Genomic DNA, 26,394 nt, shown 5'->3' with positions numbered 1-26,394 from the left:
GGGCAGTTTTCTTTTCTTTTGAAAATGAAAGATCAGTAATTAAGAGATAAGAGCACATCTAAATGGCTAAGTGAAGACCCCAGAAAAGATGGTTCAAAGGCTCTAATGTGCTGCCCACGCATGGGTGCTGACCTGTAATAAGGGTGGATGTCCCTCTCCCCCACTCCCCCGTAGTAGGAGGTAAGGAGAAAACAAGTGCCCGTATGAATGGGTTTGCAGATCTCACGAGGAAAAGCTGAAGGAGCTGCTACCAGATTGTTATTCTGTCCATGAAGTACAAGGCAAGGTCACTTACAGAGACTTTAGGCATGGGAAAAAGTCTGAAAAGAGAGGAGAATGATTGGAAGAATCATGACAAACACTGGGTAACCCGCTTCCTACAGAAACATGAACATTTCTGGGCAGTACTGCCCCTTGGAGACAGGTGAGCATGAGTTTCTGAAGACATTCAGCATTGTGAGATTTTTCTTCAGCCACACAGGGGGGAAATGAGTGGTTAGGTTCGCCCTGGAGGAGAATATTTCCAGGAGACGTAAATACATCAGTGTAACATGATGTGGGAAGCACAGTGCTGGCAAGCTGTACACGGGAGGAAGCTGCCGGGTAAAAGAGGACTTCCGGAAAGGGATAATGCTGAGCTGAGCTTGAAACAGGGACCAGGGGTTCTCTGGGCAAAGGGTAGAAGAAGAAGAGGGGGAAAAATAGCAATTCCGGGGCATGGAACCGAAAGCAATTCAGTGTCACTGAAGCAGATGAAGAAGTAGGGAATCAGGAGAGGACACTGAGGACATCGGTTGGGTGCCGTTAGCCACCAGAACGGCACACGGGAAGTGCTCAGTAAATGCGAGATGCAGGCATCGATAACATGAATATATGAAAGGTTTTAAAAATGTGAACCCTAAAACTCCATACTCTGTCCTTCGCAAAAGGACCAGGCCACAAAGGTTGCACAAGGGCAATTTTTAGGTCATTCTATTTGTCGTTTCACTTGGAATTAATCTGCTGCAATGTTTGACTTTCAAGGGCCAACACTAGTGTAGAAGAAGACTCTAAGGGGTTCCTGTCTTACTGTCTGCAGATCAATAAGCTAATTTCCAAAATAAGGAAAGTAGTTGTGACAGATACCACTATAACCAATTCTTTAACAAAAAAGAAATTGAAAAAAATTTTAACTTAGAATTATCATTTTTCTTTAAGAAAGGCTGACTGTGTAACTTCCAAACTGAACCTTCAACATTCTACTCAAGAAAAAAATATATAGTAGCTACTAAATGTTTCAGTAAGGCAATGCTGGTATAGCAACAAGAACTGTTTTCTTCTTTTTCTCAAAATAAAGATTCCATAGAATCTCTCACTTCCTTTTATAATTTCATAGAAGTAGTATATAATATTTGTTAGTAATAAGTGTGACTGAATTCTAATGCCAAGACATGATTCTTCTTCCCCTAGAGATAAATGAATATCAAAACTAGGATCACCCTCCAAAACTCTAAAAGAAACTTCTGGTGATGACAGTTTCCCAATTTGAGAGACAGCGTAAGTAGTAATAGTGAGAAAAGCTTTCGAACTTACACATGAGAAATCTATCAGATAATTTAACTAGAGAACGAAAGCAAATACAGAATGTGATTTTTATAAATATACATATAAGATTATCTAATATTCTTTTCTCATAAAACACTTGAACCACCCATAAGAAAGAAGCTATGAATAGGCTTTGCTATTGAGCCATGAAGACGGTTTCAGACAGTCTTGCTTAGAAACAGAAGGCATCTACATGAACATAAAGCATGTTAATTAATCAGTTGACCTTAGTAGGGGTCAGTCAACTTTTTCTGTAAAAAGCCAAACGGTAAATAATTTTGGCTTTGTGCCCCCATAGGGCCTCGGGCGCATCTACTCAACTCTGCCACCTCAGCACAGGAGCCGCCACACACAGTCTGTGTTCCAGGAAAATTTCATTTTCAAAAACCAGAAGGGAAATGGGTTTGGCCCATGGGCCATAGTTGACTGAACCCTAAGAGGATTACCTTGAGTATCAGGGTATGAGATGTTCCACTTATCTTATCTGGTTGTATACATTTTTTAAACATACATGTACCGTATTTGCAGGGAACCAAAAGTTGGGAGGGAAGGTTGAAATACTGGATGACAGAATCACAGTTTGATTAGTTCACAAGCTGAAAAGAGAGTTTCAAAATACTGGCTACATATGGTAATTTTAGGTAATAAGTGCAACAAAGAAAATAAAACAGCAATTGGCTTGGACAGGCAATCTATTGGCAATGCTGAAAGGCTCAAATGTAAAAGTTATCTTAACAACAGTTTATATGAATTAAATAGTGGGCCTAAACAGGAGCTTTGGCCCCTAAAAATCTGAATTAACTGTAAGTTCAGCATGTGCCAAAGCAGTCCTAAATTGTTTATTAGAAGATAATAAACATGTCCATACATAGGTTACATGTGCTGTTCAAATCCAAAGTAATCATTAAATTTTGTCCCATAAGATCGGAGCCTATCTCAATCGCAGTTACCATATTTTAAGAGAGATATTTTCTAACTGGGACAATGTGACCAAAATGCTAAAAAGAATTAGGAGGAACAGGTAACCAGTGTTTAATGGGATTGAGGAGGAAGAGAACATTTAAAGGGAACATGAAATCTGCCTTGAAATATTTAAATGGGTACTATAAAAGAAAAATCATTTTGATTTGTTTAAAGAGGACAAAACCAAATTTAATGGAGAAAAGCTATAGACCAGATTTGGGTTTGCTATAAAGAGGAACTCAGTAAGAACTACAATGGACCAGGCAAAGTGGTGACCTTTAGCTCATTCCACAAAAACAAGGATGAGCTAGATATATCTGTCCAGGGACACTGCCATAGATCGCTGCATTGAGAGAAAGTTGGCCCTCAAAACCTCTGAGGTCCCATTGACCACTGTGATTCCAGGAACTCTGTAAGAGTTGAGAGACACAGAAACACAAACTACATTTCAATATTGCCTTATAATACATGATGGCGACCACGGAACCCAACAGAACTTTATGACTCAAAGTAAAAGAACGAGATTACTATACAACAGCCTGGGGAAGCTAAAGTTTTTCCCACCCGTTGAGTCTGAAATCCCTTTTTGTTAGACATTTGGACATATGAGCGTAAATGTCTAAAAAGGCAAGGAAAGGTAGGGTGGTATATGTACCTACCTTTACAGTCTACGCTGGAGCTGAGAAACATGCTGACAGTATGGCTAACCAGCAGAGAATCGGACCCCACTGTGGGAGGCAACCGCGGCCACGACTTCAACATCACCCCACAGGAGCTCAAAGGCTCAGTACTGAAGTTCATTCTGAGGAGACTAGGGCTTAGGGCTAGGAACCCATATTTACTAAAAAGGCAATAAAGGCAAAATGACATCCTATGATATCTTTAATAACAATTTTTAAAAATCTTGGTGTGGGTAAAACCCGAATAAGTTGGTATAAGTGCTAATCATTACTTTCTAATCACTCAGTACTAACAAGGGCTGAGTCTAAGGAAACAGAAGGATCATGTCTGTTCCTCATGGCCTCATTATTTTAAGCCTAGGTTCCAAGTTTTCTTGGTGCCAGAGGAATGTACTATCTAAGAGCAAAGGAGAATTTCCACTGCTTTCTCCCATGACCTTCCGAATAGTTCCCATCTTGTTAGACTAAAAGGAAAACTCCACTTTCCGATCCCAAAGTCAGAATAACAGCAAAGAAACCATTCGGCAAAGGCGTGTTACAGGCCTTATTCTCCCTGAAGTAGAACCTTGAGAAAAGGCATGAAGGAACTACCACCATAACATAGCTCCAAACATGAGAAATATTTTCCCCCAAATTGTCCCTCAGAAAAAAAGAGACTTGCACTGCATAAAAATCTTTCAGTGTTTTTTTAAGGAGTGTACTTTCCATTATTTTGATCAATAAAAAAACTGATTGAGGACTCTTAGCTTGAAATAGCCCCAATCACACTTAGTTTCAGATGCTTAGAAATCACAAATAGTTATGGGTTAGAAAAACAAGGGAAATTTAAGAAATGTAAGAGATTTAGTTGTCTCTCTGGAGATGACATCAAAATTATTAGTATTGTTTTCGTAAAGATCACTTTAAAAGGAACAAAGTAAGTGGTTACGTTAAAAAAAAAAACAAGAAAATACATCTCAGGGATAAATTTTTTAAAGAGACTGTCCAAATCACTGCAAATGGATACTTGAAGCTCGAGATAAAATTTCCAATGAAAGCATCACAAAGGTTTTAAAAGGTGCTGCTGTATCTCAAAGAACTGACAGATAGGGCCCAGACTGACTGTGCAAAGCTGTGCTGAAAAACACAGAATGTGCCTGTGATAAACACACTAATGCCTACGGTATCAAGGAATAACTCTGATAAAATAAGTGGAAAAATATTCTTAAATTATACTCTGATAATGTTAAAATACATATTTAATCAACTAAATAATAAAAACAGACATACATAATAAAAACAGACATAAAAACAGACATATCTTAAAGTGTGTACATTGAAGCAATCCAAAAATTATTTTGTTTAATCTTCTCATGGGAAAATGGTATTGCCTTATAATCACACATAAACATTATCGATAGTAGATATCTGTCCTTTTGGGCTACCCGGCACTTGAAACCTCTTACTACGTTTGAGGACTTCTCCTACCTAATGAGGCAGAACCCATCTTCCACTACGAAAGCTGAAAATGACTGCCTCTTGCTTTCTCAGACATCACTCAGTGAAGTACTGGCCCCCAGCTGGAGTTCCACTACTCAGATGCTCCTGCCTCAGACTCTGACTGGCAAGCTGGTGCTTCAAAACATCAGTGACCAGAAAGCCACTACTCCAGTTCCCAGAGGCAGCAGCTGTATCAACAGCCACAAGGGACTGTGGTGTGGCTGGTGCGGGTTATGTTATTCGGACCGGGTGGCAAAGTGGTGACTGTCTGCTCTAAGCTCAGCTCTGCATCATCCTTGGTTCCCACAACCCTGTAAAGATACTGCAATCTACCTACTATTCTTTAATAAGTTCCTTTTCTGCTCTGAACAGCTAGCTAGACCTTGAACTGAGAATTCAGACGAACATAGGATTAATGCTATGACATTTTCAGAACCTTAAACGAGCTTGTCGAAATTCTTTCAGTACTATCCTCAATGTTCCTAAGTAAGGTTTTTCTCCTGACTAAACCGGCTCATTTTTAGTTAGGTTCCTCCCCATCCGCTCTGATCCTTTGCTACTTTTTTTCATCCAGCCAGGCTCTCCCCTGTCTTGTGCATTCCCCCATTAACCAGGGATCAAATTTTCATAAGGAAATTAAGGACCTTCCACTTTAGTTTAGTGGCTGAAATAAGAGAAAATCAGAGAGTCAAAGACTCTGATATTGACAAAAGATGAAAAGTTTCACAACTCGTTTTGCTAAAAAAGCCCCATACCTCAATGTCAAATAGAAGACCAACATTTTCTTATTTGAGCTCAGTCCTAACTAGTTGTTTTTAGACCACAGAAAAAAAAAAAATTATCTCATTACCTGAATATTTTCAACTGTAAAGAAGGAATAATACTTGCTTTCTACCCATTTAACACAAGTAAAAAGAGAAAGATAATGTCACAGAAGTAATTTTAACTTCCAAACAAATCTCTGTATATTTTATTTTTAAGCACAGTTCAAAGTAATCTAATCCTCCAGGTAACCAAAAAAAAAAAAAAAAATGTAAAAATGAAATTAAATTTTTAGTGGTAGCCACCCAAATACAATACCTAAGAACCAGTAAGAATCGTACTGAATCCATACATGAGCTATAACTGAGACACAGGTGCTGTAAATTAACTGTATAGAGTTTAAACCTGAAAATTAGAAGCAAATTAATATGAAATGGTTCCTCGAATGTCTGATTTCAAAATTATGGCAGTCTCACTTAAGTGCCTAGGAACTATAATTTATAAAATATATATTCCAGATTCACTAGTTTAGTTACCACACCTGCTTTCATTCACACAAGGCCCAAAGAGTTTTTATCAACTTACAGTCCTAAATTCTGAATAGCTTAAAACCTAAGGAAACAAGGATTTGAGCTGAAGTTCTGACAATTTCTGCACTCTGACTTAATTTCCTGAATATTTAGCCATGACTTGGCTCTTGAAAAAATAAAGTTAGGTTAGTGCATCACACAAGTTTAAAATTCCTTTAATGTTTATCTCCTATAAACAAATATCTTAGGATTTGTTTGAAGGGGAGTGGAGGGGAAGGCTTGCATCAATTTTGGAAAACATTAATCGAAAAAAAAAGTAGTAATATTCTCAGATTGTTCACATCAAACAGACTCTAGCAATAAAGATTATTTTTTATGATACTTAAGAAAAATTGATAATCTTTAAACAAAAGCTATTGAATATATTAGGAATGAGTTAACCTAATAAAGATGTGCAGAGAGTCAACCTTGATTTTCTTTCCATCTGTGCATAAGACAAGGCACTAGGCTTCTATTTTAAAAACAAAATAAATACTTGGGCAGAACATTATGAGAAGAAATAGAACCCCATAGGAGTAAAAGATAACCCTGTCAAGAAAGCTGTAAAAGTATCACAAGAATCTGCAATTCTGTTTCTTTAGCTTTATGTAAGAGAACATTTGAATTTCAGAAGTGAATGGTATAACTCAGTGGCATACCTAGAAATGCAACCTCATGAATGGTAAGACAATAAATTGTCAGTTGAATCAGGAAAACACGAGAGAAGAGAAAAGAGAGAGGAGAGAGATAGGGGAGAGAAAAGAGAGAGAAAAGAGAAATGAGAGGAAAGGAGGGGGAGGGAAAAAACTATTCAGAAAAGAACACCTACGCCTTTCCCCAATGATCAAGAGATGAGATCTCCAAACCTTCTGTGGTGCCTGGGCTATCTGAGTGTCCGAGAGAGAAAAGGAAAGCCATGGAGTGGAAGGGCTCTTGAAATCACACTGTCTGTCCACTACTCGGCCAGCAGCTGAGCACCTCGACCTGGCAAAGACCTAATTCTTCACTGTATCCTCAGAAGCCAGAACGCTGCCTGGCTTCTAACTGGTATTCAAATATATTTGTTTTATGAACGAAGTAGGATTCTCCTATAAATTTAGATAACATAAAAAACAGAGTTTCTACAGAAATGCAACATTTCCTGCTGGCAGTAATAACAGTAACCATAAATACCTCTGCTGAGTCTCCTGTACCCATTATCTCTGACTCAAAGCGGCCTCTTTCTGTCTTAGGCCAGGTCTTCTAAGAAGCAGACACCAAGACAGGATTAGAGACACAAAAAAAAATTTATTAGGGGAAACGTCTGTGAGAAAAACGGGGCAGGAGCCAGAGGAGGCTGGAGAAGGGCCGTCAGACAGCGAGGCAGGGATCAGGGAGGCAGGGAAGGAAGGAAGGAGGTGGGCAGACACGTGTTCGACTGCAGTGCAGTTCTGGGGGGAAGTTGGACAAGGTGTCGGGGACTCCTGGAGCCCAGGCCAGCTGCCAGAGGACGCCAGAGTCCCCGTGAAGAAGCCGGAGTTAGTGACCCTGCTGCGCTCACTCACTAGCAGGAAGCAAGCATGGGAAGCTTGGCATTCGTACAAATGTGGTGAGGGAACCGTGGAGCAGCGAGCGGAGTCTGATGGTCAGCGACGCGCCCCGCGGCTGCGGATCTGAGAGATGCTCCTGGCTGCCCTGGCTTCGAAGTCCACATTCTTTCCACTACACTATCACGGCCACTGATATTCTTCTGGACCTCTAATAATCCCCACCACCATTTTAGTAATGTATTTCATTAAATCTAACATGCCATTAATAGTAAGACACTCCATTGTTTTATCTACTATAAAGAAAAAAAGGCTAATGAAATCTTCATTTAATATCATAACACTTAGAACTTTTATGTTTATTGAAGAATCTCTTTGAGAGTTAAATATATTTTTATCATGTATCCCTCTAGTGTATACATAAAAAAGAATAAGCAAACGATTTAACATATTTCGAACATTTCTTCAGAGTTTAACTCTTCTGAATCACTTTTCACGCATCATCAACATCTGGTTCTCCTCACATGCATTTCCTCTGTATTGTCAAGAATATTGAAGATGTATTATTTCTGTAAGGAGGGCTCCACTATGGTATTCAGGATTTTCTTCCGAAATGATGGCACCCACTCTTCAGGCACTGAAAGCCAGCACCGCCTCGACCTAGCCAGAAAGTCTCACTGGCAGGTTTTCAAACCACCATCAGGATTCCTATTTCTCCCTCCAGTGGTCTGTTAATTAAAATGTTGAAACAGGCGAACAGCAGTTATAAGGATACATATCTACTTCACCCATGTTCAAAGGGGGTCAGGAGGCTATTCAATCTTACGAAGATCTAAAGGCAATGAATAATGTCCTTAAGATACCAAAAGGTAGGAGAAAAATTCAATTTCAACCTCTGTCGCCGACTTATTTCATGATGTGGATGGAATCGTTCCACCTCAGTTCCAGGAAGCCCCCTTTTCTTATACCAAGGGGTTAAATGTAAGTCGCCCTAAATTCCCTCTCAGCTCTTTCTTTCAGGAGCCGAGGCCATACCACCGAGCACTTCATGACAGGATCTGAAGAATGATGTGAGGTGCCCTGCCTCAACTCAAAATAGGTTTCTCACAAAGCTAGATTTAGCTGAACTAATTCTCCCTAATGAAACTACATTTCTGGCTTCGACAACAGAGAAGCAGACCGGTCACATCCTGGTGTCCCCTGCCGCACGGGGCGGAGTGGGGGGAAGAGGTGGTGTCTGTTCCTTGCTCTTTCACATCACTATTACGCAGTTCATCAGAAGAGCGAGCTGATTCCTTAGAAGCAGAGAACAAGTCCAACGATATGAAATTCAGGGAACCTAAGTGTCAACAGGGAAGTAGAATGAGCATGACAAGGCTGGAAGGCCACAGATGACAATGAGTCACCCAGAGAGAGGACACTGAGTCATGAGGCAGGTCTGGGAAGGGACCTGGGCCTCTTGCCTGAGACGTCCTCACTCACTCTAGAATTCTGATTTGAGTTAATCCTAACTGTAATCTCTACAGGATTCTGGGTCAGTGAAAATCCAGCTCTAAAAAAAAAAAAAAAAAAAAAAAAAGCGAAAAACACAGGTTTCATAAGGACATCCACATCTAACTGAACCACAATGGATTTACAAGAAAAAAAAAAAAATAGGATGTATATAAAAAAAAAATATATTGCAAAATTGTAAAGGTAAGTTCTAAGGAGAAAAATTCTCCATAAAGTTACATACTGACAACTTTTGAACTAAACTGAGCAATGTTTTCATAAATAAATTCAAGATGGACTTTCCCCCATGTAAATATTCCTGTTAACAATTCCGCACAAAAATGTCACTTTATCTGTAAAAGAAAGGATTAAAACAGGTTTGATATACCACATAAAATATAATTATAGTAAGATGAAACTGAAGGCACAATCTTTCCAATGGCGTGGCATGCCCTAGGTACCTATCACGTTATAGGACGCCACCAGCAATGCTAAACACAAATTAAGTAACGCTACAATTCCTAACAGCAGAAGCCTGTTCCATTAAGATAAAGGAGCTAGGTAGGGTCCAAAATCCTTTGGAAATGACACGTACAGCTTAGGTTTTTAAAGATTATTTTAACCTCATGGTAGACAGAAAGTCATCAAAAAGCAGTTCATAGTGCATCCAGCTTGCAGATGGCTCTAGCTCCGAGGCTAGGAATGCCAGCTGAGACGTCACTGGCCTCCCGGGCCAGTGGTTCTGATTTGAGTATGCTTGGCAATAACCCGGAGGGCTTATTAAAATATATATTGATGGGCCCCACCCCAGAATTTCTGACTCAGTAGGTCTGGGGTGGAGCCCCAGTTTGCATTTCTGGCATGTTATGAGGTGATACTGATGCTGCTGGGCCGGGGATCAAGCTTTGAGAACCACTGGCCTAGGGCACACTAAGGAAAGATTATCATGAAAACTCCTACCAAAAGGTAAGAGAGATTTAGTTCATTGTAGCTGAGCTTTTTTTGTTTGTTTGTTTTAGTATCGTGAAACAATTTTGAAAGTAGAAGTAAAAGACAATTTGGAACAAACATCAGCACCGAAAACCACAAAAGATACAGAAATCACTTTACCTATATTATCTGTAAGATATCTGAGACAAAGAAAAAAGATGAGAAAGGAGTGAAGCATATCAGACAAGGGTGGAGGAAACAACTGCTTGTCAGAAACCATCTAAACTATTAACAAAGCCGTCTGTATTGAGAGGCCTAAGGCCTTCTTTATCAGAGCACAAGCTAAAAGCAAAACACCCAGCAAGCGTCAAAAGCCTCAGGAGTGTGTATCATGGGGTCATCCTGCTCAAGGGTAAAGGGATGCAGGGTAGCGAAGACACTGTCTCGTGGCTGCTTGCCAGCCAAGGATCCCAGCCCATGCTGGATGAGAGGGAGGCGCCTTTTGTGCTCTATCTGGCAAGCTCGACCTCCTCTCCTCGCATCCCCTCTTCCCAGAAGCTTTCCTCAATCTCTGTGCCTCGCACAGCTCCCACATTTGCCATAACCTCAGAAACTGAACGGTTGTGTTTAGGAGGACAAAACCAATTGATAAAAGGATACATGTAGAGAAGTAAGTACAGGGTGAAGTGCTTCTAAAAGAACACCATAAACACTAGAGCACTATTTTAAAAGTTCTTACATTCCTGGCCAGCTGCCCACCTCAGATAAGTACGCCCTGTCCCGTCATGGCAGAGAGAACATCTCCGGAATGCCGGCAGCAAAACACACACCACTCTCCTCGGAGAACATGCACTGAAGTGAGCACAACGATTCTGGCCACTCGGGTTGGCAATATTAACAGTGAAAACTACTCACTTGAAAACCTATCCTGAAGAAGACAAATTAGCCTTTCTAAGTACAAGGCATATCCATCCATGGACCTGGCCACGGGCACGGAGGGCAGCACTCCGACTTGCTAGACTGGACTTCTTTCCACTTCACTCCCCGACAATCCGTTTCTGCAGCTACAAAACTGCACACTAGTTGGGGGACAGACAAACATCTCTCTCCCTCTTTCCCAAAATCAATGACTTTAACTCGAAGAGGAAACCAGTGCTTCGTTTCCATCTTTCCTTACCTGGCCAACTCTGATTCACCTGTCAACTCAGCTGAGGAATAGTGTCTCCAAAAATGCCTTCCCTGAATTCCTCCAGACCTCTCTATTACCACATGGCAGGCTGAAGTTACAAGCTCTTGGCAATTCTCCCTGAGGGACAGCTAACAACTCAAGGGTAAGAACAATGCCTTTGCCTTCACAGCATTTGGCACAGTGCTAGGCATGCAGTAGGCAGTACTTCTTGGAATATGAGTGTGTACACACACACACACACACACAAATTTAGAGCACAGATTAGGCATGTGAATATACATATACCTAATGACTAAAAGCAGACGTGGAAGAAAATGTTCCCTGATTGTTGAGCTTCCAGAAGACTTTACTCCTTAAAGCCCCAAATCATATTTTAATATTTATTTAGGAAATGGAAAGCTTACAAAAAATGTATTTGGCATCGGTCTTTGCCTTCTAAAACACAGACTGTATACATTTTTTAACATTTTGATTGCTCAGTGTTAATTACAAATTTCTAATTATTCTGCTGCACCATCATCTAATCTAGGACTTCACTTCTTTTAAAGATTAAGTGACCACTAAGATTTTGTTAAATTCTTGCAACCAATTTTAGAATATTTCTACTTCTATTTTACAGCTATCATTCTGCATTCTTTTTTTAATACATGGCTTTTAATCTGCTGCTGGTTTCTAACAATGTAAAGTAAAAACAAGAGTTTTTAAAAGTTTTTAGAATACATTGGCATCCAACTGCTTAAAGACCTTCTTTATTTCCTTGTTACTGTGTAGGGGAGCTATGAGCTTGTTAAACTATACAAGGGCTCTGCTCAGCATCTTTGTCCCCTGAACTCCTGCTCAAATACCACTTCTCTAAATCTTTCCTAAGAAGCAAACGCTTAGCCTCCCCCCACCCACTGCAGGCTGCCAGGCTCTATACCTTTGTTGTTACACTTAGTATAATAATTTTAATTCCCTTTTTTACCAGTTATTCTCCAGGACCATACTGGACACCTAAGGAAGGTATCTTTTCTTATTCAAAAGTTTAAGATTGGTGTCTAATAAACCATTAAAGATTTTTTTAGTAAGTATTCAAAGTTATTTAAAGAAACAAAGGTGGCCATAACGATCCCAATTTACATGGTTAAAAAAAAATTGATCACATACTGTCAAGATCAGACAGAAATACTCAAATAACATCAACATGGGGTGAATGCCGAACTTTTTAACTTTTATTAACTTCATTATTATAACTCAGAAAGTAGTATCTTAAAGATCTTTTAACATTAATTGAAAAGTATCAGGAATTCTCGTCAAGGGAAAAAAGGGAAGAAAAACCTACAGATTAAGAGAGATTTAGAAACGTATCAATCAAATGCATCTTGCTGGATCTAGATTCAAGCAAACTGTTATTGGGGAAAAGGGAGAAGAATGACAAAATGTGAATGAGTATCAGAAAAATTTAAATCTGACCTAATTCTTCATAATATTCAGAAATCGGTATTGTTTTTAGGTATGACATGGATATTGTGGTTCAAAAGAGTTATCTTTCGGAGTTTAAAAACTAAGGTATTTATGGATAATACTGGGCTTTCTTTCAAAACAATGGTGGGCGGGGGAGTAACGGGTATACAGGAAGCAAGGCTGGCTGTGTGGCAACGGTTATTGAAGCTGGGTCCTGAGTACATGTAGTTTAATAATATTTTTCTCTCTATCTTTTTATACGCTCAAAATTTTCCATACTAAAAAGTAAAAAAAAAAAAAAAAAAAAGCATTACATGTTCTGGTTACTCTGATTGGTCACAGATGCCTCCCACTGATTTCCAGCTTTGGATCGTTTCCTGCTATCCCACAAAAGGGCTGTAACATGTCATCCCATTCCTCTCTGAGGTTCATGGCCTTATACTGACAACATTCTATTCTTACTTCCACCCTGCACTGAAAACCCAGCCTTACCATCCCTGCCCTACCTAAGATAGAGAGACCCTATCAACTCCCATCATAGCTGAAGAGTAAATCAATAAGTCAGCCAACAATAGCTCTGGGAAGCATACAGTGTTTCTCAGACAGCCTTAATTCATGTCAAGGAAGATGAAATGGAAATAGAATATCACCGCCTGACAATATATATGATTCTTTATTATACTTCTCCTTTCTAGAATGTAACCTCCCTGAAGGCAGGGTCTTTGCTTTGTTTGCCTCTGAGCTCAGATTCTAAACAGAACTGCAACACAAAGAGTGATCACATACACACATGCTGAATGCTCAAGATCCCAGGGAAGCGTAAGTAAATATCAGAGGGTTGAGAACAAAAAAAGTTGATATGATTACCATAAGCTAAGAACATGTGCTTCCGCCACCAGCCACACCCACCCACTTCAAGTAGCACGGTGCTGTCACGGCACCGTTTTTATCCACTGTCATATCTAGACTTTCCTAAACAGCTGAAAAATCAGACTACTTGCCCACATATTGGTTGAGTATGTCAGTCTGTGCCAGGAAAAACATAGTACCTCACACGTGCCCCCTAGAGTATTTGCAATATATACGGATTACCTCAGAATTTAGAGTACGGTACACATTATGTTTGGGCTTTTCGGGGCCTTATGCCCCTGTCACTTTTAAATCAAAATCAGTGCTCCCTCCCACTTCTTTCCCAATTCCAACTCAACCAGAAAGAAACCCCCACCAGCCACCACCCAGGAGATCATAGTAACATCTAGAAAGCTGGCCAAAGCGGCAGGAGGTTCAGAGTGCCTGGTGCTGTCATAAATGAGCTCTACCTCTCAGCTGGCACGTGAGCTTGGGCAGGTATTGTGCCTTAGTTTCCTCATCTGCAAAACAGGGGCTAATCACAGAGCCTATCTCATAGAGTTGATGTGAGAATTGAAAGATTTACTATTGGATAAACAGCTTAGATCAGAACCCCGCACAAAGGTTAACTATCTTAGCTATCATGTTTAGTATTTTCACACTTACACTTAAACATAATCCTAGATGACATGCATTCTCAAAAACAGAAAATAAAATAGTTTGTCCTCTTTTTAAAGCATGAAAAACACTGGTGAGAAAAGATAGTGTGTCATAATCCAGTGCCAAGTCTACCAGAAATCTTTGCTGAATGAACAAACATCAGTCAGTAAGAGGGAAATGCAAGCTTTTAAGGAAGGTGTATTATTCAATACCCTCGAAATTCACTGCTGAGCTTTGGTTAAATAAGATCATACACTCAATGCGCTGAGCACAGCAGCACGCACATGGAGAGCACCCAGTGAAGAACGGCCAGTGTCATCACTGCTGGGATCACGAACCTCGATGCAAAGTGGGATTTCAAAGGCTGCCTAGCCTAACCTCTCTCCCTCTCCACACAGCCTAGCAAAGTGGGATTTCAAAGGCTGCCTAGCCTAACCTCTCTCCCTCTCCACACAGCCTAGAAATCTACAAATTAAACATCGCCTTGCTTTCCCTGTACCTCTACATAAGCTTTCCTGCTTTTATCTTCTTGATCAACTAAGGTTCTGCAGGAGACTCAATGTTTAGTGCTAACAAAAATCTAGAATGCTCCAACCCACTATTTTACAGATAAAGAAACAAGGCTTTGGTCTAGAGGTCCATCAACATGTCTAAGCTCTCACGATGGTCGGCACCACCAATGAACTAGAAATCCAGGCTCCTGAAACCTCATCCTAGTTAGTAATGAGCTACTTCCTCCACGGGTAAATGCATCCAAAACTTCTACCAGAACCAGCTTCTAAACCCACATTTCCCCTGCTGAACTTATTTACATCCCAGAACTCACCATAATTTCTCTCTGTTCTTCCAGATTCTTCAAAAAATTAGAAAATTCACGTAAGGAAGCATCTGTCAAGAGAAAGGAATAATTATCCGGTGGCCAAACCAAAGCAGAGCAAACCAAAACCTTACCTCCACGTACCTATACAGCGCTCATCGTCGGTCTCCGCATCACCGATAAACTCAAACTTAAAGTCTCTGAGAGAATGAGCAAACTTCCGTTGGGCCGCTGAAAGACCTAGAAAGAAAGATGTAATGATGACTTGGGTCCTTGTTTTAAGTCGAGGCTTAGAAGACATTTATTCCTCTTCCGGTTGGCACAGCTGTAGAGCCCTCCTCCTCTCAACCTGCGAGGAGGCGCACGCCAACTCCTCTGCCAGAGGGCCCAGCGCCCGCAACCCGGCACTCTCTGCGCTGCGTCTGCCTTCCGCTCTGCACTCTGGCATGGAGCAGGTGCCGGGGAAATGTTTATTCCTCCCTCAGACTCTTCTTCCTCAGAGATCTGACTACTCCGACTCGTTCCCTACAGCACTTTCCCTTCTGTGCTCACTCAGGTCAGAACTTCAGAATTTCAGGCTGTGAGTAGGAACACACACCCCTGATGGTATCTCCCAGGGCTCCGTGAGATCTTTCTGGCTGATAAAGCTCAGTGTCAGGCAGCCAAGTGCTCTTAACTGATTGTCAAACTTCAGGGAGAGAACCAAGAGACTTAAAAGAGTTTTCACAGAAAACAGCAGCAGGAAGGTACCTGAAGAAAAAAATTCATTTTGCAAAAGACCAATATAGGTCCTTATCCTTTTTTCACTGGAGATTAATAGAAAGTAGTGGGAAATTCTGCTTCTAAAAGAAGCTAACATTTATTTCATGGGCCTCGCACCATGCTAAGTGATATGTATTTTTTTATCGCATTCAATCCTCTTGAGAGAGAGAGAAAATAAAAACGGTCTCCATTCTACAACCGAGGTAAAGCTCAGACACGGCTGCCGCAACGGCACAGGCCTGACTGCACTCCAGAGCCACCTGTGCTCGGGCCAGGCCCCCGCCAGGGCACGATCCCGCCTCCTGCACGCAACGCGGCCGTGGTCTCGCGCGGCGAGAGCTGACAGACCGCTTTCAGACAAAACTTCACGTCACGCAAAGTGAAAGGTTAGAAAAGAAACAAAGGCAATCCACAACTGCTGATCAGAATAAATATATAAATATGGACAAGAAAGTCCAGCAAACAATGTAAAAAATGGAGGGCTGTTTTTAACAAGACAGTAGAAGCGATGCACTTCTTAATTTTCTTTATTGCATTATAGCTAACAAACAAAGATTGAAAGCAATCGATTATTTTTCACATTAGAAAATGCTACTTGATACATTTTTAACGAACTCTCAACTCTTTACCCCCAATTGTACATACAATGGCTCCCTGCTGCCCCCCTGAATAAGCATGGCCACAGCTCGGCACCTCTCCTATCCACAGGCGCTTCACTGAATGGCTCCTCCAGAGGTAAGTAGAGACTACTGTCCTACCCCTTGTATCTGGGGTGGATTTGTGGCCGACAGAATGTAGTGAAAATGGCACTGTGTTCATTTGGACCCCCCGCCTTCAGAAGCTCTGCACGCGTCTGCTCAAATCTCTTGGAGACCTCCTCTGGCCTCCAGGTGAACGAGCCCAGGCTAACCTGCTGGTTGATGAAACTTGTGGCTCAATCACCCCATTCTTGCCCCATCGGTCAAACAGCCAATAACAGAAAGAGAGTTTCCCTGCATAGGCAGAAGGCAGTCCCGGTGAGACCTCACTGCCCCCGTGAGCCCCAACTGAAATAAGAGGCTACTGTTTAAGCCACTAGGTTTTAAGGTGATTTTTCATAAAGCAGTAGGTAACTAATATAGAAAGATTAATACAATTTGCCTGTGATAAACTCTTAAACTTCTAAAGACATAAAAAGAGGGAATATAAGCACACACACATCCAGGAGGTATAACTAACTAATATAAATCAATGAGTTAAGGCAAGAACCCCAAGAAGAAACTGGGAGAAACACTTGAACAGGCCCTTCAGAAAAACAAGTGAAAAATCCAAATGGCCTATGACTCAAATTCATTAGTGCTAACAAAATGAAAATTAAGCCTCAAGATACCTCAATAGATTCATCAGATTGGCAAAAATTACTAAATCTGGCAATCTCAAATGTTGGTCTAAGTCTGTATACGCAAAAACAGAAATCTTCATATAATGCTAGTGAGAATAAAAATTGGTAAAATTACTCTTTAAGTATTAAGTTTGGCCTTTTCTAGTAAATTTGGTGATATGTGATATCCTACAATCCAGAAATTGTTCTCCTAGGTAAATTTGCAATATAAACTCTTGTACATATGCACTATAGACCAGAAAAATCTACAGAACTGGTCATAGTAATAGTCAAACACTTGGAAAAAATATCAGTCAACAGTAAAACAAACGACTAAATTGTAGTCTAGTCATACACTATAGAGTCAAAACTAACTACGAATTCACACATCAACACAGATGAATCTCAATCTGGAGAAAAAGCAGCAAACTACAAAAGAATACACACAGTATGGTTCCTTTACATAAAATTCAAAACAAGCTGCACTAGACTGTATGTTCGGGTTGTGTACATAGATCACAAAATCGCAGAATAGCAAGTGGATCATTATCTCAAAAGTCACAACGTTTACCACTGGGGGCCAGGGTGGGTGATGTAGCCAGAAATCTATAAGGAGGTTAGAAATAGCTGGTCCGTGACCTAGTAGTGGGTGTGGATGTCTGCTTTATCATTCTTCTTTAAAATGTATGCTTTGTATACTTCTATATTTTTGCCGTAATTTCACAATTACAACATAAAATTGTTTAAAACATGAAAAAAGTAAAGCCTACATATTTAGGCCATTCGAAAATATTTTAGTTTCTGTTGTAATCTGGGGCAAACACACAATCACTAAGATCTAGCCACAGTGGCCTACTCCTAGTTCACACGACAGACTCATTCCGGTCTCAGATCCCTTAAACTTGCTGCTCCCTCCACCTGAAACGGTCCTCCCCACCCAGATATGCATATGGCTGGATCCTTCTCAACCCTGATGCCACAGCTCAGAAACTCCTTCCCCTCACCATCCTCTCTGCCCCCAACGATACCACCGCCCCTGAGGCCCTGACTAACATCGCCCCTCTGTCTTGAGTCTCTCTTTATTCCATTGTTATTTTATTTTCTTCATTGCTCTTATGACCTAAAATACCTCATGTAGCCAATAAGTTACCTGTTGCTATCCATTTTCCCCAAGCTATAGCAGCAAGTCCCTGAGGCAGCAACTACAGTCTTCTGTTTCCCTATATCCCTGAAATTGGCATCACAACAGGATTCTTTTTTAACCTATGTCATGTACTTATTTGCAAATATTAAATTTGTGAGCTTATCATTTTTAAAAACTTTAGTCTTATTCTATTTTGCTGTTTGCTAGTTCTCAACAGGGGCATGAAACTGGTTCCATTTATGTGTATATATATATATACAAATATGTGTATGTATGTTTATATATGTTTACTTAGATAGCACGCATTTATTTATATATATATGTACGTGTGTGTGTGTGTGTGTGTGTGTGTGTGTGTGTGTGTAACTAGTAATGTATATTATCATCAATGCTGGTAAAAAAAATATATGTTCCCACTCTGGAGCTGTGTCTTTGAGTATTTTATCCAAATTAACTGAATCAGAGGATACTTTAAAAACTGTTTCATGCGATCAGGATAAAATGCTCTCTAGAAAGTTAAAATTTAAATGCATCAGCTTTCCAACACTTCATAAGTCCTAATTTCATTGGCTGAAAATGTTTAATAGTTGATTAAATTCGGGTTAATTTGCACAGCTAATATGATATATCTGTCCTAGGTTAAAAACATGAAAATAGCATGATTCTGTCTTACCTCCACACTAAGTATCATAGTCATATCAATTCTTTATTTTAGAATGCAATCTTCCATTTTCCACCACTATTTTTCCTTTTCAATGACTTCTTTCTGGTATTATTAGGGAGCGTTATGCAAAATTTTTATTGTTTAAAAATTTTACCATATCAAACTCCTTTCTTTTTAACAATCACAAATTTATCACCTTTTTATTACTTAGTATAAATTTATTTCTTCTCCTGTGCAGTTTATACTTTATAGATATCTTCTGCCTTTCTACACATAATATAAAATCATAAGATAGGTTACTACATTTAGTACAGCCTATTAAATAAGCATGAAGATGCTCTGTGCAAAAAGATAATGTTCTTTCTTTCCAATATCATTGCACATGAAACTCAAGGAGTCTGAATTCACTAGTAACAGAGGCCGGCAACATTCATTACTTTCCTGGGGGCAGACGGTGAGGGGCCCACTACCTGGAGGTGGTGCTACCCGTACTGAGTGTATACTCTACGCTAATTGACTTAACAAATATTATGTCATTTACTCTTTATAATCAGGCTACAGAGGAGGTGCTACCTTAAGTAGGTTCAAAAATAAATTAGTGACCTGATCAAGGTCGCAGACCTCTTTAAGTTGCTGGTAGTAGTCCTGGAGGCAAAGGACCAATTCACTTTGTTTTGCACCATTCCAACTTTAAAGAGATTAAACATTATTCCCATTATATCTGGGTCCTTTGACCAGATCTCAACCAGTTATCTAAACGGCCCAAATGCAGAATTCCAACCAAATGAGAACTTCATACACCTGTGCCTCAATGCCTAATTGCTGAGTACTGCCAATTAACACTACTCTCTTGAAAGACCTTCAAAGCTGGCAGGACACCAGCTGATTGACAAGGTCAAGCTTGTGGGTGCACAAAAACATAGTTAACGTTAAAGAATTAATGTGATTTGATTTGAACTCTTCAAATGAACTTGCCACTTCAGAGTCTCCCAGACTGAAATTTTTAGGTCCTCAATCCGTAGACAAATGGGAAAGAAAACAGAAGCAGGGTTGGGAGTAGCTTGAGAGCTGAGAAGTTACATTTGAGAGCTGCTGTGTTTGAGACAGAGGACATCGCACGCAGAGACCTGGGCTTAGTTGCAATCCAAGTTCCAGAGCCCCCAGACAATGGCCCCAACTGCCACCACTCATCCTTGATGATTTTACAAATGGAAAAATCCTTTCTCGTAGCCACCCAGTAAGTTTTCCATTAAGACCATAAACGATTAGACATATAGAGGTACTACCAGGGCCGAAAGGGGGTGAAAACCTTCTACTCCGGTTTCTCTACTTTTACTGAACTTCTGGGCAGCCCTCTAGGTGTGTTATATCCCCTCATGTTAAAAGCCTGGCGTGGATAAGGTCATAATCTCCTGCAACTTCCCACCCCATCAACCAAAGCACTGATGGGGACACTTGAAGAAATGTTCTATAATTATGCGCTTGAAAAGAAAGAATAAAACAGCAAATAAATGTGCCTTTCTCACTCATTAAATTTGAAATATAAGGTTTTTAACTAACCACACTGGATCCTAAAACCTTTTTTTGAACAGGCAAATTGCACCTAGGAGCTCATATTCTTTGCATGTCGAGACCCAAATAACTAGATTATCAACTATGCAAAAGCTCTGCCAAGGGAAGCTCTGCCCCCATTCTGCACATCGAAACACGCACCAAAATTCTCCAATGTTTTATTTAGAGAAAAGCAGGGTATGGACTCTAAGAATTTAATATCTTTCACACCAGATTCATGCCAAGGAAATAATTCCGATGTTAATCCAAGAAATTTGGAAGAGAAACAAAATTCCTCTAGGCTTCATATTTTCCTTCATGTTTTTAAGATTTACAAAGGCGGCAGCTGCACTATGTATGCACAAGAACAGCATTCTGCCCTCTCTGTACAAGTCAAAAAAGAAAAGTAAATAACTCGCTTTGCAGATTTAAAATGCAGTGCAAACATCTCACAAGCCCAAAATGCACTACTGGGCTAGTCAAGGCCTGAAAGCCAAATCACAGGCTATTCTAGGAGCAGCTCCTGGGCCGGCATGGGCTCTGGCAGTGTTAGGTTAAGGCCCTGACTCTCCAAGTCCAGCTCAACTGGGGTATCTGTGTAGTACATTCTTCTGAATCACAGAATAAGCACGGTTTAATGTCACTAGAATGACTTGAATTGATTAATTTACGAAGCAAAAGGAAAACAAGCTGAGTCTACAAACAGGCATATGTGGTCTCCCCTCCAAAATGCATAAACCTGCATGGAGTGCAGGGCTCAAGACCCAATATGGCACACAGACAACCAGATACTATTTACTAAAGTTACCAAATAATTATGAAGAACCTTTTCAGAAGGGAGTGATCTGGGCACTGCAGAGAATCGCACCCCGGGGAACACCATCCAACCTTCACTATGCCTTCTCCAGACTTCAAGTGCACTGTATACATTCGGTGAACACACAGTCTACTCAAGCTGGGTTCTGTGTACAGCCACGACAGGCTAGCAGACGACGAGGGCATGCTGGCAAGCGCCTGGCCCACTGGTTTTCAAGCCGTCTTTGGCCATGGACCCCGTTATTCAAAGAAAAGCTTTTTTACAGTAAGAAGAGAAAAGACAGTCAACGGAAAATACAGCTAATCCTTTGTATTAGTTTGCTATGCTGCCACAACTAATTTTCACAAACTTAGTGGCTTAAAACAACACAAATTTATTATTTTATAGTTCTGAAGGTCAGAAATCCAAACTGAGTCTCACGGGGCCATTCTTTCTGGAGACTCTAGGGGAGAATCCACTTCCATGCCTTTTCCAGCATCTAAAGGGTGCCCAGATTCTTCGGCTCATGGCGCCCAGCCACCAAACACGTCGCTCTGCCTCTGCATCTGTCATCACGTCTGTTTCTGATTTAAGAACCACTGTGATTACAATGGGCCCACCATGATGACCTAGGATAACTTCTGCATCTCAAGGTCCTTAATCTCACCATCAAAGTCCCTTTTTGCCATGTAAAATAACAAAGTCAAGTGTTCTGGGAATCAGGAAGGGACATCCCTGGAGGGCCATTAATCTATCTATCATACCTTATAATGTCAGATATATTTACACTTATTGATTCAAGTATCACAACAAGCTTAAGAGGGAGGTATCATTATTATATTATGCCCACTTCACTGAGGAGGAAACAGACACATACAACTTAAGCAACCTGCTCAAGATCATATAACTAGTTAATTAGTAGAACCAAGAGATAATCAAAACCGTTCAGGTAGAAGATGGGATGAAGAACCCCACTCAGGTGGTCCCTGTCTCCCTTACAGATCCTCAATGAGACTACATCCTGCAGAATCCAGCCTGAAAATCAGAGTCTCTCACCTGCAGCTGGAATACAAAAAGCACAACATCTGGACAACTACCTCAATTTCATACACCTAGCTCAAAGAGAGCTCTAACCAGAATCCAGGTTGTAGTATGGAATCCTAGTTTTAGTGTAACTTTGTCAAACACAGGACAACAGTTAACAGGTGCACCTATTGCTGAAGAATACACAGTCCAGCACTAGAACGCATGTGCCAGAGAAAGGCTACAAAGGACTCCAGAGTATGTATGTGTTGGGGGGGGGGGGGTTGGGGGCAAGGGGAATTGTTTAAATATAAAAAAGCATATCCCGGCCAACACACAGCCTGCACCTTCTCTGATTACATGTCAAAAAAAAAAAAAAATAAGAATGGCTGATGGGCCAATAAACATTATAAGAAGACTGCGTGCTAAAAATTAGGATGGCTTGACATCTCCAGTGAAGTGCCTAAATTTGAGTGTCAAAAACTGGTGGTCCTACAGACTTTATTTGACCATCCCTTTCATTAAAATTTTAATTTCATCTCTCAAACCCTCTGGTTACCGTGAATGCCGCTAACTCCATGTCATCACCCTCATTAAAACATCTCCCTGATCCTTGGAGGCATTTGGATATCAAGTCCTGACTAAATTAAAGAACTTTAGCAGGGAATGTAATCTTAGAGATAATTTAGCCTAAGGATCCAATTTTACAGATGAGAAATCAAAAGAACAATAAACTAGAGGTAGTAGGGTTTATGAAAAGGAGAAAGGCTCTATAACCTTACAGATCCACATTCCAATGCTGGATCTGCCATATCCTAGGTGTGCAGCTTGGGCAAGGCACGCGTAGTGTGCATTGTATTTCTTATCTATAAACTGAAAAATAACCAAGATGTCACATCCAATTAAAATGTAACCTCTCCCTTTCCCTTCTCAAGAAAACTGTTTGACCCAGAGCCCTCATTTCCTATATTGGCAGGTTCTGTAACACGTGACTCTCTCAAAGTTCATTAGAGCTGAATGAACAGGGACAGAGAGCTGCTGACTCGAGAACAGGCCCCGCTCAGGCCAGCACGTGGAATAGGAATATACAGAGAGAAAGAGATGACATAAACAACTGGTGGGCCATGGAAAGGGTACATGGACGTTTGTTCCTCTATTATTTTTTACTGTTTTTACAGATCGGAGATTTAAGCTCAATGACAAAACATGATATTAGTCAAATATTCTGGTATTTAATATAGTAGGTCGGCAAACAAAGTGGTTTCCAAAATGTCCTCAAGAAAGAGGAAAAAAAAAAAACAAAGCAGAACCACAGAGAGGGGATAATGTCCAGACAAGCTACCCTGCTAACCACAGTATGTGCTTAAGGCCCAAAGTAAATATTAGCAGGGATTTAGATGTCAGGTGTTACTCTGGCCTAAAGAACGTTAGCTTTTCCACTGTTCTGCCATCACTTAAGCTATCGAACAAAAGTTACTGTATTAACTAACCCATTTCTCCCAAATGCTTTCATATTTATTGTCTTTAAAACAAATTTTTGAAAAAGTAAAACAAGACTCACTCTAAGGAGGGGCTAAAGCTTCAGCTCATCTTTTGCGCCCCAAGTTAAACCAGGATCACAAAGCTAAGAGAAATGCCGCCAGAAACGACCAATGTCTTGCAGCTACCACTCACGCAGCACAGCCCAGGGTGCACCAGAAAACACAAAGAGGACGTGACTGTTGCCCTAGAGAGCTCTCGACCTCCATCGGGGAGAGACCACCATCACATACTGCACAGGAAGTGAGGACTCCAGATTACAAATGCCATAGGAGTTCAATGGAAGACAAATTCCCAAAAAAAAAAGGTTAACGTCATCAGAAAAACACAGAATAGAATAGCAAGGTTGAACAGGATCCTAAAAAATGGAGTTGTTTTAAATCGCTGTAAACTACAGAGGAGCCATTCAAGGCATTAAGAACAAAGCAGGAATCCTTTAGACAGGAATGAGAAGAACTACATACAGGTGATCCCTGAACAACACTGGGGTTAGTAGAATCGGCTTCCCCTGTAGTTGAAAATCCAAGAGTAACTTTTGACTCCTCCAAAACTTTACTAATAGCCTACTGTTGACCAGAGAAGCCTTACTGATAACATAAACAATTGATTAACATGTATTGTGTATAGGTATTATACCGTAGTCTTACAATAAAGTAAACTAAAAGAAATATTAAGAAAATCATAAAAGAAAATATATTTATAGTACAGTACATATTTTGTGAAAAAACTCTACTTTCAAGTGGACCCTTGCAGTTCAAATCCATGTTGTTCAAGGGTCGACTGTACTAAACAACTGTTGGATGCAAGGAATACTCAAACAATGAGAATACAACTGCAAAGAGCCCAGGAAAAAACGTCAGCAGCTTGTTATGAAAAGTAACTTGCTTTACAGCCAACTGAAGAATTTTTACTTTGGACCTCTGCCATTAACACAAGTTGGTTCTGAGTGTTCACGTTTCTCTCCGTCACTTGCAACCGCCATATCTTTTCTTCTGTTTCATATCAGTTCCTGCTGTGGGAACTGCTGCTTACCCAGAGGGCTTGCCACCATGGCGCTGCCTGATAAGGCTGTTTCGTCATCCTTACATTGGTTTATGACACTGTCGACTTCAGCTCTCACTGTTTTTCCCTCATTTCCCAAGTTTTGAGAGAATCGAATTGCCCCAAGTCTCCCCACCCTCTGCCCCCACCCCACAAAAAGCCATGACAGAAGTCTCGTGTGCCACTGCAATCAAATCAGCCAACTTAGGGAGAGGTGAGAGGTCACATGATCCTCAGAGTGCTTTCTCCTCAGCAGGGGCTGTGAGCAGAGCCACCTTCCTTAAAAGGAGCTGTGAAGTACGTGGTCAACAGATGCCATGAGTGACAACTCAAGCACAAGGACAGAGAGTACAAAACACGTTCGTTCAAGGCCAAAATTATTTCTAAAGACTTTACTAGGTTAACACATAAAATTCCACCAAAAGCCCCTAAAGGCAGAAACCAGTCCTTCTAAAAAACTGCAGTAGGCAGGAACTAAGTCCATGAGATAGTTGGTCCGCTTTAACATAATAATGTTATGTTCGACATAAATTTAAACATTCATAATTGCCTAGAAAATGGTTATAAATCCAAAGCTCCCAGCACTTACTATGTGCTGGTCACTACTCCGGGGAAGTGCTTTGCATGTATTAGTTCACATAATCCTCATTATATTCAGTTCGGTAAAATCTTTCGCTTCATTTTACAGAGGAACACAGTAAGAAACAAAAGGTAGCACTGGATTACCATGATGTGCACACTGGAGCCAGCTTCCAGTCTAAACCATCACAACATGCGGCCTCGTCAGGCCACAGTTGCGTCGTAAGACCCTTTCCTTCCAGCACCCTTATAAAATGCCCGTAAATAATCGAAACATCTTGATCATGCTGAAATGTTAGAGGAGAAGTCAGGAATAAAAACCTTTTTCAAAAGATTTTGTGGACAGCCCCAGGGGAAGGAAAATTTCCCAAGGAGAATGGCAGGATAAGAGCGCGCTGGACGGGGGAACGCGGCCAACAGGAAGGAGAAAGCGAAGCAAACGCAGAAAGGCGGCTGTTGGGAAGCTGGTGTGCAGGCGGGGCAGTGAGGGCCGCGTCTTGGTTTCATGCTTCCTCAAGGGCAAGGTCAATACAGACCGAGATCCCAGATGGCAGAATCAACAGTCCGAGCCTCCTGGGACAGAATGGCACGAGTCTGGACCTCCTGAAAACTAGCCATGTCAGGGAAAGAGGAGGTATTATACAAGTAAGCCACATGGTCAACTTGCAAAATCACTGAACGCATAGAAAGCATATATGTGCGCATAAAACAGCTTAGGATGTAAGTCCCCCTAAATCTTAGCCGATGGTTTTCATGTGCTTTGTAGTTTTATGTATTTGTTTAAAGTCTTTATTTGGCATAAATAATTTTTATGATCAGAAAAAAAAAAGTTAAAGCCAAAGCAAAACAAATTAATGATACCCAACCATCAAGATAGACAGAGGTATAAGATAATGTGGCTATGACGGTTAATGTTTGGGGCAACTTGACTTGGCCATGGAATGCCTAATATTTGGTTAAATAAGATTCGTAGGTGTGTCTGTGAGGTGTTCC

The 26,394-nt window shown here is 40.6% G+C and overlaps 1 protein-coding gene across 13 annotated transcripts in view; it reads right to left on the bottom strand.

Moving 5' to 3' along the window:
* The window catches only part of ARHGAP10 (Rho GTPase activating protein 10), a 258,976-nt gene that overhangs the window by 176,616 nt on the left and 55,966 nt on the right, over positions 1-26,394 (bottom strand). For 12 of the 13 annotated variants that reach the window (XR_004955022.1, XR_004955018.1, XR_004955021.1 and 9 more), the window contains 2 exons: positions 15,087-15,182; positions 14,952-15,013 (listed from right to left, as the gene is read on the bottom strand). The exons of the other annotated variant lie outside the window; for it this stretch is intronic. Coding sequence is in view for 2 of the 12 variants with exons in the window: in XM_016158883.2 (XP_016014369.2) it covers positions 14,952-15,013; positions 15,087-15,182 (158 nt within the window). In the remaining 10 variants the exon portion in view is untranslated. The remainder of the gene's footprint in view (positions 1-14,951; positions 15,014-15,086; positions 15,183-26,394) is intronic. 13 annotated transcript variants of the gene reach the window in all.

Source organism: Rousettus aegyptiacus, unplaced genomic scaffold (assembly GCF_014176215.1).
Source record: "Rousettus aegyptiacus isolate mRouAeg1 unplaced genomic scaffold, mRouAeg1.p scaffold_m13_p_16, whole genome shotgun sequence".
Taxonomy (NCBI): domain Eukaryota; kingdom Metazoa; phylum Chordata; class Mammalia; order Chiroptera; family Pteropodidae; genus Rousettus; species Rousettus aegyptiacus.
Note: the sequence above shows the minus strand (reverse complement) of the source record. Positions and strands in the feature narration are given on the sequence as shown.